The sequence below is a fragment of the Myxocyprinus asiaticus genome, chromosome 9, assembly GCF_019703515.2.
Source record: "Myxocyprinus asiaticus isolate MX2 ecotype Aquarium Trade chromosome 9, UBuf_Myxa_2, whole genome shotgun sequence".
In the NCBI taxonomy this organism is placed as follows: Eukaryota; Metazoa; Chordata; class Actinopteri; order Cypriniformes; family Catostomidae; genus Myxocyprinus; species Myxocyprinus asiaticus.
Genome location: NC_059352.1, coordinates 47,258,381 through 47,271,818, shown reverse-complemented (window position 1 = coordinate 47,271,818; position 13,438 = coordinate 47,258,381). Strand labels below are relative to the sequence as shown.

Below are 13,438 nucleotides of genomic sequence, written 5' to 3'. Positions count from 1 at the left end.
TCATACTTTTTGTTTTTTTGTTATTTTGGTGCCATTATGCACAGCAGAGTGAACGACAACTGCGTATATGTGCGCTTCATGGTGTAACTCATCAGATGTCCAGGGGAAGGCGGCTTGCTGCTGCTCGCAAACGGCGTTTTTTGAGGAGACATCTGATTGCAAGGAATTAATTTGCATCTTTGTTTACACTGCACGCTTACGCTCGTGTCCAAGGTGAAGTTATCGCCACTGTCATCTATTATACCCTATATTTATTAGTCGAAACTAATGATGTCGTCATCGGCTAAAACGCATGCACAGGTTACTTTACTTCCTGAACGAATGCGCATCCGATTCCGAGTTGCTTTCACATTCAAGCGAATCGCGCTACAGTTCCATTGCAGCCGAACTCAGACCACCTCCTACAGGTAGTCTCGGGTTCGGTAATGCAGTGCGCTCCCCGGTCCGCATGACAGCTTTCACATTACCAATTTTTTGTGTGAACCATGCTCTGTTTTGAACTAAACTGCCAGTGTGAAAGCCCCCTAAGTGACCAGGTGTAAACAGTGATGTGTCTCACTTGAACACATGTGATCGCGTAACCCGAGACGCATCTTAATACCAGGTGTAAACAGAGTCATTTATTATTGTTTGTAAGAAAAAACACTTTCATCCAAGGTGAAGCTACTATGCAATTCTGAGACTCACCACAATCTATCTGACATCCAAAGGGGTGAACAAGGTGTTTTTATATTAGTTCTCGCAATACAAAATCAAATTGGTACTTTTTCCTTTGGTCTCTGAAGAAGACTTGAGCTAAATGCACTGTATTGAAAAGCTTCTTGGAAGCTGAAAGCTCCATTTGTTTAAGGAACTGACTCATCTGTTCACCAAGGACAGGCTAAAACAATATCCTTCAATGTGTGGTTTCTTTGGTTGACCTTAGGGCTTACCTTTAATCATAGCAGATTCTCAGTGTATTCTAATTCAGGATAAGAGTTTATCTATGGCTAAAAGGCTCAATGGGGCAAGATGTTCATCAATACATTTTATATTTTGTCTTTCATATTTCATTGTCTTACTGCTCTGAGAAAATTCCATCAATACACAATTAAAAAGTTTGTCAGCTCTGTGATACTACGTTACATACAGTAAGCTATCAACAGCCCAGAATCATAGACCTTAATTTGTGTGTATTAAATTTTTTATTTTTTTTTTAAACGTACATCTGTACATCTGCAATGCAGAAAGTATAACAGATAAAGTCGATCGAAAAATCAAAGCTCAGCTCTTATGGGACTCTAATTTATTGCAGTAGCAAAGCAACACATATTAGCTAATCTAATATCCATGGAAATAACCCAGCACCTGAAACTCTGTGGCCTGGCTGTGCGTCACTTGATCTAAATGGAGATACTGCATCCACAATGAGCCAACATTTAGGATACTATGTGATAAGACATCTATGGGATATTCCTGTTATGCAGTACCTTTTTGAAATTGGTAACTGCTACCAAACATTCATTCATTCATTCATTTAAAAGAAGAAGAAGAAGAAGAAAAACAACAACTTTACCAAAATTATTACCAAGGAAAGCAGGATTTCCAAGAGCATATGTTTTCTGAGCAACTATTTTATTAGAGGAAAATAAATAAATAAAATAAACACATGGAATATATTTTTTAATAAAGTTCTGTTTAAATGTACAGCGTGAAAAAAAAAAAAAATCCTCAGTGAAGAGATATTATTTAAAGGTCACCCCTGTGTTCACTTAATTGTGATATTGTAATAAAATATATATATATATATATATATATATATATATATATATATATATATATATATATATATATATATATAGCTAGTATGATTTTCATCTTTAAAAACATATCTAAGTTTACATATTTATTTAGAATAGCAGGCATATATGATTGGGGGAAATTAACATGCTGCATAATAGGAATTTCCCCTAAATGCATTTTCTCTTTACTACCTACAGTCATGTTTAAATAACTGTTCAGTGGTGAGATACACTGACCCAGGTTGTCAGCCAAAAAAAAAAAAAAAAAAAAACAAGAATCTTCATTTTTTTTTTTTTTTTTTTTTTTTAATCTCTCTTGTGTCAGTGTTGGAATAAAGCACAAATAATTATTTCCAAGAAACTGACTGAATATTTTGTCCCTCCCTCTTTGACCTAACAAAGGTTTATCACACGCACACAAACACACACCTGAGACCTCGACGGGAGTGACGTCCCACTTCAGCTCAGTTTATCAGATGAGAGATAAACGCATGTTTCCAGCCTTCGCCTCTAGATGGTGCTGTTTACCACAACTCAACTTAACCTGCTCCGATTCCGACGTGTGTATCTGTGAGGTGGACAGAAACATATTCACTTCAGTTATTCAGTATGATAAAGATTGTTCCAGAAGTGATAAAATGATTTTACATGTCTGTATGTAGATGCTTTGAGCGGCTATATTCACAATTTAACACTTTTCGATCCAAATACATCTTAAACTTTAATGACATATTACTTATTTACTTATATAAATTGTCAGTTAAATTGTCAGTCAGCAAATGACAAGGACAGAAAGAGCTGTATGTAAAGGAAGAACTCTAGTGCACTTTGTGCAGTTTTATTCCTACAAACTTAATAGCCTACTAGGTAGAAGCAAATAGCTAGCTAGACATAAGTGCATTTTTTTCGGAACTCGACGTAAACGTAACAGACATAATCGTCAGTCACAAGTGACGAGATATTTATAACTTGTGTTCTTGATATCATCACGATATAAACACTATATTATTCATGTTTTATCTTTTCTCTTAATTTGGTGAAATTTAACAGTCAAAAGAACCTCCGCATCCCGCCGCCTGCAGCATCTTTCTGAGGCACTTCGCTCCGCAACAGCAGCGCTCTTGACTGACGTTGATCCTAACCAATCATATTACGCCTCCTCCCCTCCCCACGCTGTTAATGAAGAGACTGACCAATCAGCGACGGAGGGGGCGTTCCCCTGTGGGCATACTCAGAGTTGGTGAGAGAAATTCAGTCTTGGGAAGAAGAGAGCGCGAGGAAAAGCATCCAAGCACATCTCAACATCCCGCCGTTTGGACTTTTTCTGATTCAGGTGTGCGCAGCATATCACGCCGAGACACCGGGACAGAAGCGGTGGATTTTATTTTCTGTCTGAAGACTGAGAGGGAAATGCATTTGATCACATTTGAACTTGACTCTTTTTTTTTTCTCCCTCTCTCTCTCTCTTCTAATGGGATAGTTCGTGTGCATATTTGAACAGAACAGGTGTAATAGGGTTCCTCCGGTAATGCGGAATGACCGCACAGGACCGTTAACGCTCGCTTACCGTGGATCGCCTGATTCAACAGCGACCACTGCATTCCGCGCGCGCTCGACCGCACATTGATCTGCGGAGGAAAGTTTAATGCATAAACGAAGATTGTTTACTTTACTGCTGTTAAATCAACATTCTCCCTTAAAGCAATTGGATTTTGGGGGCTAAATTGCTTGTAATATTCTTTACTGACCTAGTCCTGAAAGCACTGATCAATACGGATATCTTCATATTATACTGGAGTCAAATAATTTGTCTGACAGCACTCACACAGATCGAACGGATTTGTCACTATGCGCGAGAATCGGTAACTGATGCTCCCCGTATGAACGAGCTCACTGTGAACTGGGTAAGAAAATGCATGCATGCATACACCCAAACGGGTTTGCATCCAGAATTTAAATGCTGCCTTATTTAAATTAGGCTTTCATATCTGATGCAACTATTATTTTAATCATAATAGATCAATTATTACAAATATTCCAAAATGCATGATGTGTAATTCTGAAGAGTGAGACATTAAAGACATTTCACTTCTCGTTATTCACATTATGTGAAATGTCTTGTAAGATGATGATGAGTGCATGACTGGCCGCATTATCTTATCCAGAGCCCGTGTGTGTGCGCAGGGAAATTATTACAGTGGATACCAGACAGTAGTGGTGTTTTAAATGCATTGAAGAATTATAACTAGAATTCAGTGTCATCTTTATAGAGCCAGACACCTTTAACACAGTATGCACACATCATAGTCTACTAATATTTATAACTTACTGTCTTAAGCATTATTTATAATTTGATGGGTTTGATGGACTATTCGTAGCCTGTTTTGCTTCTTTGACTTGGCTTGTGTGTTGTAGACTGTTATGAAATTGTAATGTATTTTATAATGTTGTATTTGTAGGGTCGTGTTTGGCTGCTGTTTTGTCTACAAATGTAAGGCTCTGTGAAACCTTGGCTCTGACAACACCATATGGAGACAACTGTTTGAATTGAAGCAGCGGGAACACGCGTGAACTGCTGTCATGGATTTAAGGGATTTTTTCTTGTTGGCAACATTAGTTGCTTGTTTTTGGTTAGATCCAACCATAGCCCAAGAGCTCATTTACCCTATTCGTGAAGAGCTACAGGAGAATGTTCTTATTGGAAACATACCAAAAGACTTGAACATCTCCCATATGAACTCTGCTATCGGGGCTAGCAGTAATTTGGTTTACCGACTTGTGTCGAAAGCCGGGGACAACCCGTTATTAAGAGTGATGAGCAATACAGGAGAAATCTTTACCACCGCAAACCGTATTGACAGGGAGAAACTCTGTCCTGGCCCCTCTTTTGAAGACAGTGAGTGTTCCTTTGAAATTGAGGTGGTCATTTTGCCTAATGACTATTTCAGATTAATCAAAATAAAGATCATTGTCAAAGACACCAATGACAATGCCCCTATGTTCCCCTCCCCTGTGATCAATATTTCAATTCCGGAAAACACACTAATTAACAGCCGCTTTGCCATTCCTTCTGCCACCGATCCAGATACCGGACCCAACAGCGTACACAAATACGAGCTGTTGAACGGGCAGAGTGCTTTTGGTTTGGATATTGTGGAGACGCCAGAGGGTGAGAAATGGCCACAGCTTATAGTTCAACAGAATTTAGACAGAGAGCAGAAAGATACGTATGTGATGAAAGTCAAAGTGGAAGATGGGGGGAACCCACAAAAATCCAGCACTGCCATTCTACAGGTGACCGTCACTGATGTTAATGATAACCGGCCTGTCTTCAAAGAGAACCAAATTGAGGTCCACATCCCAGAAAATTCTCCTGTTGGAACGTCAGTAGTTCAGTTGCAAGCCACTGATGCAGATGTTGGGGCCAACGCAGAAATTAAATACATGTTTGGGACTCAAGTGTCTCAAGCCACGCGGAGACTTTTTGCTCTGAACTCCACCACTGGGCTTATAACAGTTCAACGGCCGCTAGATAGAGAGGAGTCTGCCATTCATAAACTGACAGTACAAGCCAGCGATGGAAGCTCTAGTCCAGCAAGAGCCACAATAACTATCAATGTGACTGATGTTAATGACAATGCCCCAAATATCGATCTAAGATACATCATAAGTCCAACCAATGGTACCGTGATGCTTTCTGAAAAAGATCCAATTAACACCAAGATTGCTCTTATTACTGTATCTGACAAAGACACTGATGTCAATGGCAAAGTTATTTGTTTTATTGAAAAAGATGTTCCTTTTCACCTCAAAGCAGTTTATGATAACCAGTATTTGTTAGAAACATCTGCATTGCTCGATTATGAGGGAACAAAGGAGTACATCTTTAAGATTGTGGCCTCTGACTCTGGAAAACCTAGTTTGAACCAGACTGCCCTGGTCAGAGTAAGGCTGGAGGATGAGAATGACAATCCGCCCATTTTCACTCAGCCTGTCATCGAACTGGCAGTCATGGAAAACAACCAACGTGACATGTTCCTGACAACCATCAGTGCTACAGATGAGGACAGTGGAAGGAATGCTGAGATTGTCTACCAGCTTGGACCCAATGCTTCGTTCTTTGATCTCGACCGCAAAACAGGGGTGCTAACCGCATCAAGGGTGTTTGATAGGGAGGAACAAGAGCGGTTTCTCTTTACAGTCACCGCCAGAGACAATGGCACTAGGGCTCTGCAAAGTCAAGCGGCAGTCATTGTGACCATATTAGACGAAAACGACAATAGCCCTAAATTCACACACAACCACTTTCAGTTCTTTGTGTCTGAGAATCTGCCTAAATATAGCACAGTAGGAGTGATTACTGTCACAGATGCTGATGCTGGCGAGAATGCAGTGGTGAGGCTTTCGATCCTCAACGATAATGAGAACTTCATCCTTGATCCAGATTCTGGAGTGATAAAGTCCAATGTTTCCTTTGACCGAGAACAGCAAAGCTCCTACACGTTTGACGTAAGAGCGGTGGACAATGGAAGTCCTCCGTGTTCATCAGCTGCTAAGGTGACCATCAATGTCATTGATGTCAATGATAACACCCCCATTGTCATCTACCCACCATCAAACACCTCTTTCAAACTAGTGCCACTGTCTGCAATTCCAGGGTCGGTTGTCGCTGAGGTTTTTGCAGTAGATGGTGACACAGGTATGAATGCAGAACTTAAGTACACAATTGTGAGTGGCAACAACAGAGGTCTTTTCAGAATTGACCCTGTAACGGGAAACATCACACTAGAGGAGAAACCCACTGTTGCAGACATTGGCCTCCATAGGTTAGTGGTCAACATCAGTGACCTTGGCTATCCAAAGTCCCTGCACACCCTCATCCTCGTTTTCCTTTTCGTCAACGACACAGTTGGAAATTCCTCATACATTCATGACCTCATCCGTCGGACAATGGAAACTCCGCTTGATAGGAACATCGGTGAGAGCAGTGAGACTTATCAGAACGTCGACAACCTAAAAACCATAATCGCCATTGTTACAGGTGCGATGGTGGTGATTGTGGTCATCTTTATAATGGTTCTGGTGCGGTGCCGTCACGCCTCACAGTTCAAAGCTGCGCAGAGAAAAAAGCAGGGTGCCGAATGGATGTCGCCCAACCAGGAGAACAAGCAGAACAAGAAGAAGAAGCGTAAAAAGAGGAAGTCTCCAAAGAGCTCCCTTTTGAACTTTGTCACCATTGAGGAGAACAAACCTGTCGACCCTGCCCACGAACCCATTAACGGAACCATCAGTCTCCCGGCTGAGCTCGAGGAGCCTGGGATTGGACGCTTTGACTGGAATGCCACCCCTACTACCACGTTCAAACCTAGCAGCCCAGACCTGGCCCGACACTACAAGTCTGCTTCACCCCAATCGGCCTTCCACCTAAAAGCTGACACTCCGGTGTCTGTGAAAAAGCACCATGTCATACAGGAGCTGCCGTTGGACAATACCTTTGTTGGGGGCTGTGACACGCTTTCCAAACGGTCCTCCACCAGCTCAGATCACTTCAGTGCCTCAGAATGCAGTTCACAAGGAGGCTTCAAGTCAAAGGGGGCACCTTTGCACACCAGACAGGTAAAAGAACACTTTTACTGGTCTATAAGTACTGCGTATAACCGCCCTGCTCAATACTGAAGTGCCTGTCATAGCTTACTTGCTCTGAGTGATACATTTGTGATGCACTATGTAGAAATAGATTTTGAAAACGTCTCCGCTTCCATAGATGTTCTCATATATGACCAAAAAAAAAAAAAAAAATTCTTAATATTGTATGTGTTTTATATGAAACTAGCAGACCCAAGCAAATTGCTTTTGTCATCATCTTACCACATGCATTTCTGTGTTTTTGTTCTTTTTTCTTTCTTTTTAATTTATAAACCTCTACTTGAAACAAGTGCTGCATAAGCCATTGGTTTAATGGGTGAGATTTGAAAAAGAATCCAACTTCTCCTATAATTGCTAACAAGGTAGATTTAAGTTAATTTCACTGCTCTGTCATGGTTCAAAGATGCAATGCTCTGAGAATTTGTGAAAGAAACATTTTTTTCTTGCCTTTCTACTTCGATCACCATTTTCTCATTTTGGCAGCTAAACTCCTATAAAGACAATACAAAAAGATTAGTCTGACTCTTGGCATTATCAAACAAATCATCACTTTTATAACCACTCAACTTACTAAGTTTCAACCTATTTTTCTCTGTGATTGGTTTCTTATTTAATCCTGGACTGCAATTAATCTATTAATAGTAAATATGTAGACACACATACAACATATTTTTGTCCTCAGCACCTAGGTAATGCTAAATGAATGGTGTTCACATACTAATGTATACAAATAAACTATCCCAGACCATAAACGTAGAGCAGTGTTCACTCCAGTTAGCTTTGCATAACATTCAAGACAAATCTACTGTATAAAGTGTTAAAATAGCAAGCGCAAGTAACCAAACACAGCATTTCTTAGTATGAAACCCAGACTAAGAGGAAAGACACAAGGGAGAGAGGGCAAAAGGGAGGAGAATATTACCTTTAGGTGGCACTGTTGTTCTGTATGGCATAAATCTGGCTATGGGCCAACATGCAGTGTGTCTGCAATGCAAGGGGAGGAGGTGGGGGGCAGTTACATGCTCTCGCTCACTCTCTCTCTCTCTCTCTCTCTCTCTCTCTCTCTCTCACTTTTTTGTCTCTCTCAGTCTCCTTGCCTTTCCCTTGCCCTTTTGCGTGTGTGTTTTTGTGCATGGGTGTGTGTACGTTAGCAGCTCCCTCAGTAAACAGCTCATATCTAACAATGGCCTGAATACACAGCAGATTGATAATGGCTATTACAGATGTAAAATATAAAGTCTGACCGTTAGATAAACTGCAAACACACATAGAATACACACACATACAGTACAGATTACCTAGCAATCTAAAAGAGGTCATACCATAGACTTCTATTATTCTTACTGTGTATAAAGCTAATTATAATTACATCAGACCTAACCCTACCCCAAACCCTGACTCTACCCCAAACTGTTTTGGGGGAAAAAATTTTTTTTATCATTTTTATTTTTTTATTTTTTATTTTTTTTAATGAGGTTGTCCCAGATATCCCATACTTAGCTAATTTTTGGGGACAAATTTTCCCCCAAATTTTACAAGTACCCCAAAACACACACATACACACACACACACAGTTACCTAGCTACTGAATCTAAATTATCAAGCTTTTTGCATTTTCAGAATCAAAAGCAAACATAAAAAAAAAAAAAAAAAAAAAAAAAAAAAAAAAAATATATAAAAATAAAAATATCCAAATGAGGATGTCCCAAAAAGGGACATTTTGTCTGATTTAGCTAACTTTTTATGATAATTTTGCTAAAATATAACTTGGTATAAGAATATGGAGAATTGTTTATTGTTTCCTTCAGTGAGAAAGCTGTACAAACAAAAGCTTGTCTTATATTGTTTTCTGGGTGAATGAGAGTCTGGACAGTGGGTGTGTGTGTGTGTGTGTGTGTGTGTGTGTGTATGTGTGTGTGTGTGTGTGTGTGTGTATGTGAGTGGGAGGGGGTCTGGATTGCCCTTGTGTGGGTGAAACAGATCACAAACATGAACTGGAGTAGACCACATGAGATATAACCCTTCTATAAGTTACAGTACAACTCATCCCATTCCCCTGCCAAAAAAGGGAATCAAAAGAGCATATGGAGTCTTTCAGGGTGCCCTTGATTAAAAAGGCTTTTCAATGAGATCTTTTATTTTATTTGATAGCACTGAATATGCAAGCCGATTCATTACATCCCGTTTTCATCTCCCTGTCAGACATACTGTACATTGTTGGGAGCAAGAAAAAGGCATATGGCAATTTAGAATGACAGATTACTCAATAAAAACTGCAATTCAGGCCAAGAGAGAGGCCTTTGTAGCTGCTGTCCCATTGGGAAACCTCGCTGTCATGCTGCACATGCCTTTATGAATGACTCGGTGACCCAAGACAATAGTCTTCACTGTAAGCGCAGGGGCACATGCCTGTTAACACTGTATATGCAGTGTACCACACTGAGAAGTACAGTCCAGAGGGGGCTGTGTTGAACATAGACTGCCCTCGGTGTCTCTTTAAAGGCCATTGGCTGTACATTCCCTCTATAAAGCTTGTGAATGCATGGGCAGCCTCAATGCATAGTTGGTTAGTGCAGCTACAGGCACATCAGCGGCAAGCTTATTACAACACCCAAATCCTCTACTGACAGCCATAGGCCAATTAAAGTTTGGCCTTTCTGTTAACCCAGTGAACTAAAGCAGTGCAAACAACAATGAACACATGCAAACTTGCATGATAGTCAGGGGGCGTAGCAACCATTACCAATTTAATTTTGCTTGGCCGCAGTGCAAAGGAAAAAAATGCAGCCGCCATGTAAAATGACAACATTGTTCAGCTAAAAAAAATAATTCTATGATTCCAAACCCGCATGATGTTCTTTTTTACACGTAACACAGAAGAAGAAGGCTGGCAGAGTGTTTGAGCTTCTCTTTTCCATGTAATAAAAAGTGAATGGGGACCAAGGACTTTCGAGCTCCAGCAAGGCCAAAAAACATTATACAACTACCATAGAAGTAGTCAGTACGACTTCAACAGCTTTTTGGGGAACAGACCAAAATGTAATCATGCCTTGGAAATCTTGCTCGGAAGCCAGGGTCACCATTCACTTTTATTGTTGGGGAAGTGCCATCAACATTCTGCTTAATATCTCCTTTTTGTGTTACACAGAAGAAAGAAAGTCATGGGGGTTTGTAACGGGTGAGTAAATAATGACATAATTTTCATTTATGGGTGAACTATTTCTTTGAGACCAATCAGAAGCCTTTGCCAAACGGTTGTGTCGCTAATGGTATGCGGCAGTCCCACTATGGCTAGCTCTTACTAAAGTCCCAATTTTTGGGGGTTTGAGACTCACTCATATAACAGACACAAATTGCCCAGCTTCAGAAGTACTATTTGATGAACAGTGTTTATCATGAAAAAATCCAAGTAGACCATTTGTTTCTCATTTATAGTTTTTATTGCATGGGGCAAACACACATTCACACACATCACGGTTCAATAGCTTCTCAGGATGGAAGCACATTAAAAAGTCTATTACAAAAGTGCATGAAACATTTAAGTTATTGATTAAACGTGCACACGTAGTGTGCAAGTCCCTTGGCTCTGCGGGAAAACTCCTCAACAAGCCTGATTAATAAACTCAGTTGAAGAAATTAAACTTGAGAAGTGACTGCTGACTCCAAACTAAAATTATACAAGCATTTATATAACTGAAAAGAGCATTTGTGTTCCATACTGGAGAGTTTTCTGTCCGTTACGTTGGGTTCAACTATTAATACATACAGTACAAAGTTTAGAGGCAGTTGCTCAGATTTCACACCAAAGAAAACATCACAATGGATCCACTTACACGTCTTATAGGAGTTTACATTTACATTTATGCATTTGGCAGACACTTTTATCCAAAGCATCAATGCATTTTATCAGGATGTACATTCCCTGGGATTCGAACTGGTGACCTTGGCATTGTTAGTGCCATGCTCTGCCAGTTGAGTTACAGTAACAAAACCAGATCTTATCAAATCTATTCAGAAATCTAAATTCTTACCGAGCCTCATTTATATGTATCAGAGCACTGATCTGTCTCAAGCAGATAATGGAGTAACAGCACTATGAGGCAGTGTTATCAACAATGAGGCAGGATTATTCCAAAGTGTTGTGGTTCTTCCAACTGTTTGGATTAGGAAGCAATCAGACCCAAGAGATGCCTTGGGACTGCTTTATAGAGACTACATGATTGTCTCGAGTCGCTCTGCATGCAGTATATTTTTGTTTTTTTTACTAAGCTTTCCTCTAATCTGGCAAAGCTGAGCACAGTCAGGTCTTTCCCTCTCTCACATAATAGCAGGAATCTGTAGGCATAGCCCTTGCTGGCACTCTCAAAAAGTGAAGACAAAACCAGAATGGGACAAAAGTGCTTAGATACTGACTTGAATTGCAACATTGTATCTCAAGAGATTATGCATGCAATGGGCTCACACTCGGAAAAACTCGGCCATATGTGTGCTAGACAAATGTTACTACTGAGGGCACGGAGTGAATGATATCTGGGATGAAGAGATGTGTGTGTGTTTGTCCGAAGCTTTCTCAAGTGGCTTTATGCTTCAATGAATAGACATCCTAATGCAAACAGCAGATAATTCAGACAGTACAAGGGAATGGGGACATAGACTCCGCGTTGTGATGGTGAAGGGCTGGGAGGGAGTAGCTCTTTCTCCACATGCAGGTTCATTTGCCACATTAATAAGGGATTAGCATGGATGGGGCTCCCTTGATCAGGGCCTGAAGTTTGAGAAGATTAATGGACTGTGACATTATTGCACCTGAAGGGGATGTCTTTTGCGATATCTGGCGCATTGAGCTGATGGAGGGGCTCCAGTGGGCCACTGAAAGAGATATAGCCACATTACAATCCTTACGGCTCCTCGCCGCCTCTCATTGTCGAGCTAACAGAACCTCTGCAATTCATTAATGGGTTTGACTCTTCTTTGACTAGTGTAAAATAATTTTGCATTTATGCCTGCTGAAAACATTGTAAACCAGCTTCAGGCTTGCTGGTCTTAGCTGGTCTCCCAGGTTTGCTGGTTTTAAAGGGGTTTTGGACTCTTGTCAGCCAGACAGGCTGTGAGACCAGCTGGCCAGCCAGCTAAACCTTCTTTGGGGTAGTTCAGACCAAACACATTTATGTGCTAAAAATGCTAGACGCAATGCAACAAATAGAACAGAACGCAGGTGTCTCGAGACACGTTTTAAAAGCTGAAGTTCTTATTAACCTGTCACAATGTTTAAAGTGTAAAGCACTGAAAAAAATTAATGCCTAGAACATCCATCTAGCGCCTAGAAAAGTGATCTAGAAAAATGGATGCAGACTCCATGTGAACGTACTCCCTAGCTCCAGCTTGGCCAGGCTGAAAGACCAGCTTAAACCAGCTAATACCAGCTGGGATAAGACCAGCTTTGGGGGAATGACGGACATTTTTGTAATGCAATCGAATGTTCCATTATTTTTCACCTTGAATGCACCAATTTCAAACAATATATTGACATCATTGGGTAATTTAAGACTCAACCAAACCCAAAGATCAGGTCCTGAGTGTACACACTGGAAACTAAGGGTTCTTAATTTGACAGGTTTTTAATTCTCCAGTCCACTTTTGTAAACATCCCTCTCTCATTTCAAGGGTCAGTCCTGCTTTGTTTCCAAAGCAGACTTCTTGTTTCAGCCAAAACAACAGTGGCTTACCATCTTGCGATTTACACGGCTGTCCAGTCTTCTTACATAACCCATTATACCTCCAACACTGTTCCCTGGTGGGAGCAAATAGGCCCTTGACTGCACAAATTTTAGACCTAACACCGAGGTGAAATCCTCATGCCTTTGTCTCAGTGAAGCTCTACCTCTGAAGTTGAAGATGATCTCTAATAGTCTAGAATACTTATGATATAGGCTTATGATAGGCTGCTGGCGATTTATTATTTTTTTTTTTTTTGTTCTGTGCAAAAAATGAAACATTGCCTCAGGATGGCC

At 40.5% G+C, this 13,438-nt stretch overlaps 1 protein-coding gene across 1 annotated transcript in view; it reads left to right on the top strand.

Moving 5' to 3' along the window:
- The first annotated feature begins 3,062 nt into the window (after nucleotides 1-3,062).
- The window catches only part of LOC127446040 (protocadherin-9-like), a 418,502-nt gene continuing 408,126 nt past the window's right edge, over nucleotides 3,063-13,438 (top strand). The window contains exons 1-2 of the mRNA XM_051706656.1: nucleotides 3,063-3,685; nucleotides 4,241-7,397. Of these exons, the coding sequence (XP_051562616.1) occupies nucleotides 4,362-7,397 (3,036 nt within the window). The 5' untranslated portion in view covers nucleotides 3,063-3,685; nucleotides 4,241-4,361. The remainder of the gene's footprint in view (nucleotides 3,686-4,240; nucleotides 7,398-13,438) is intronic.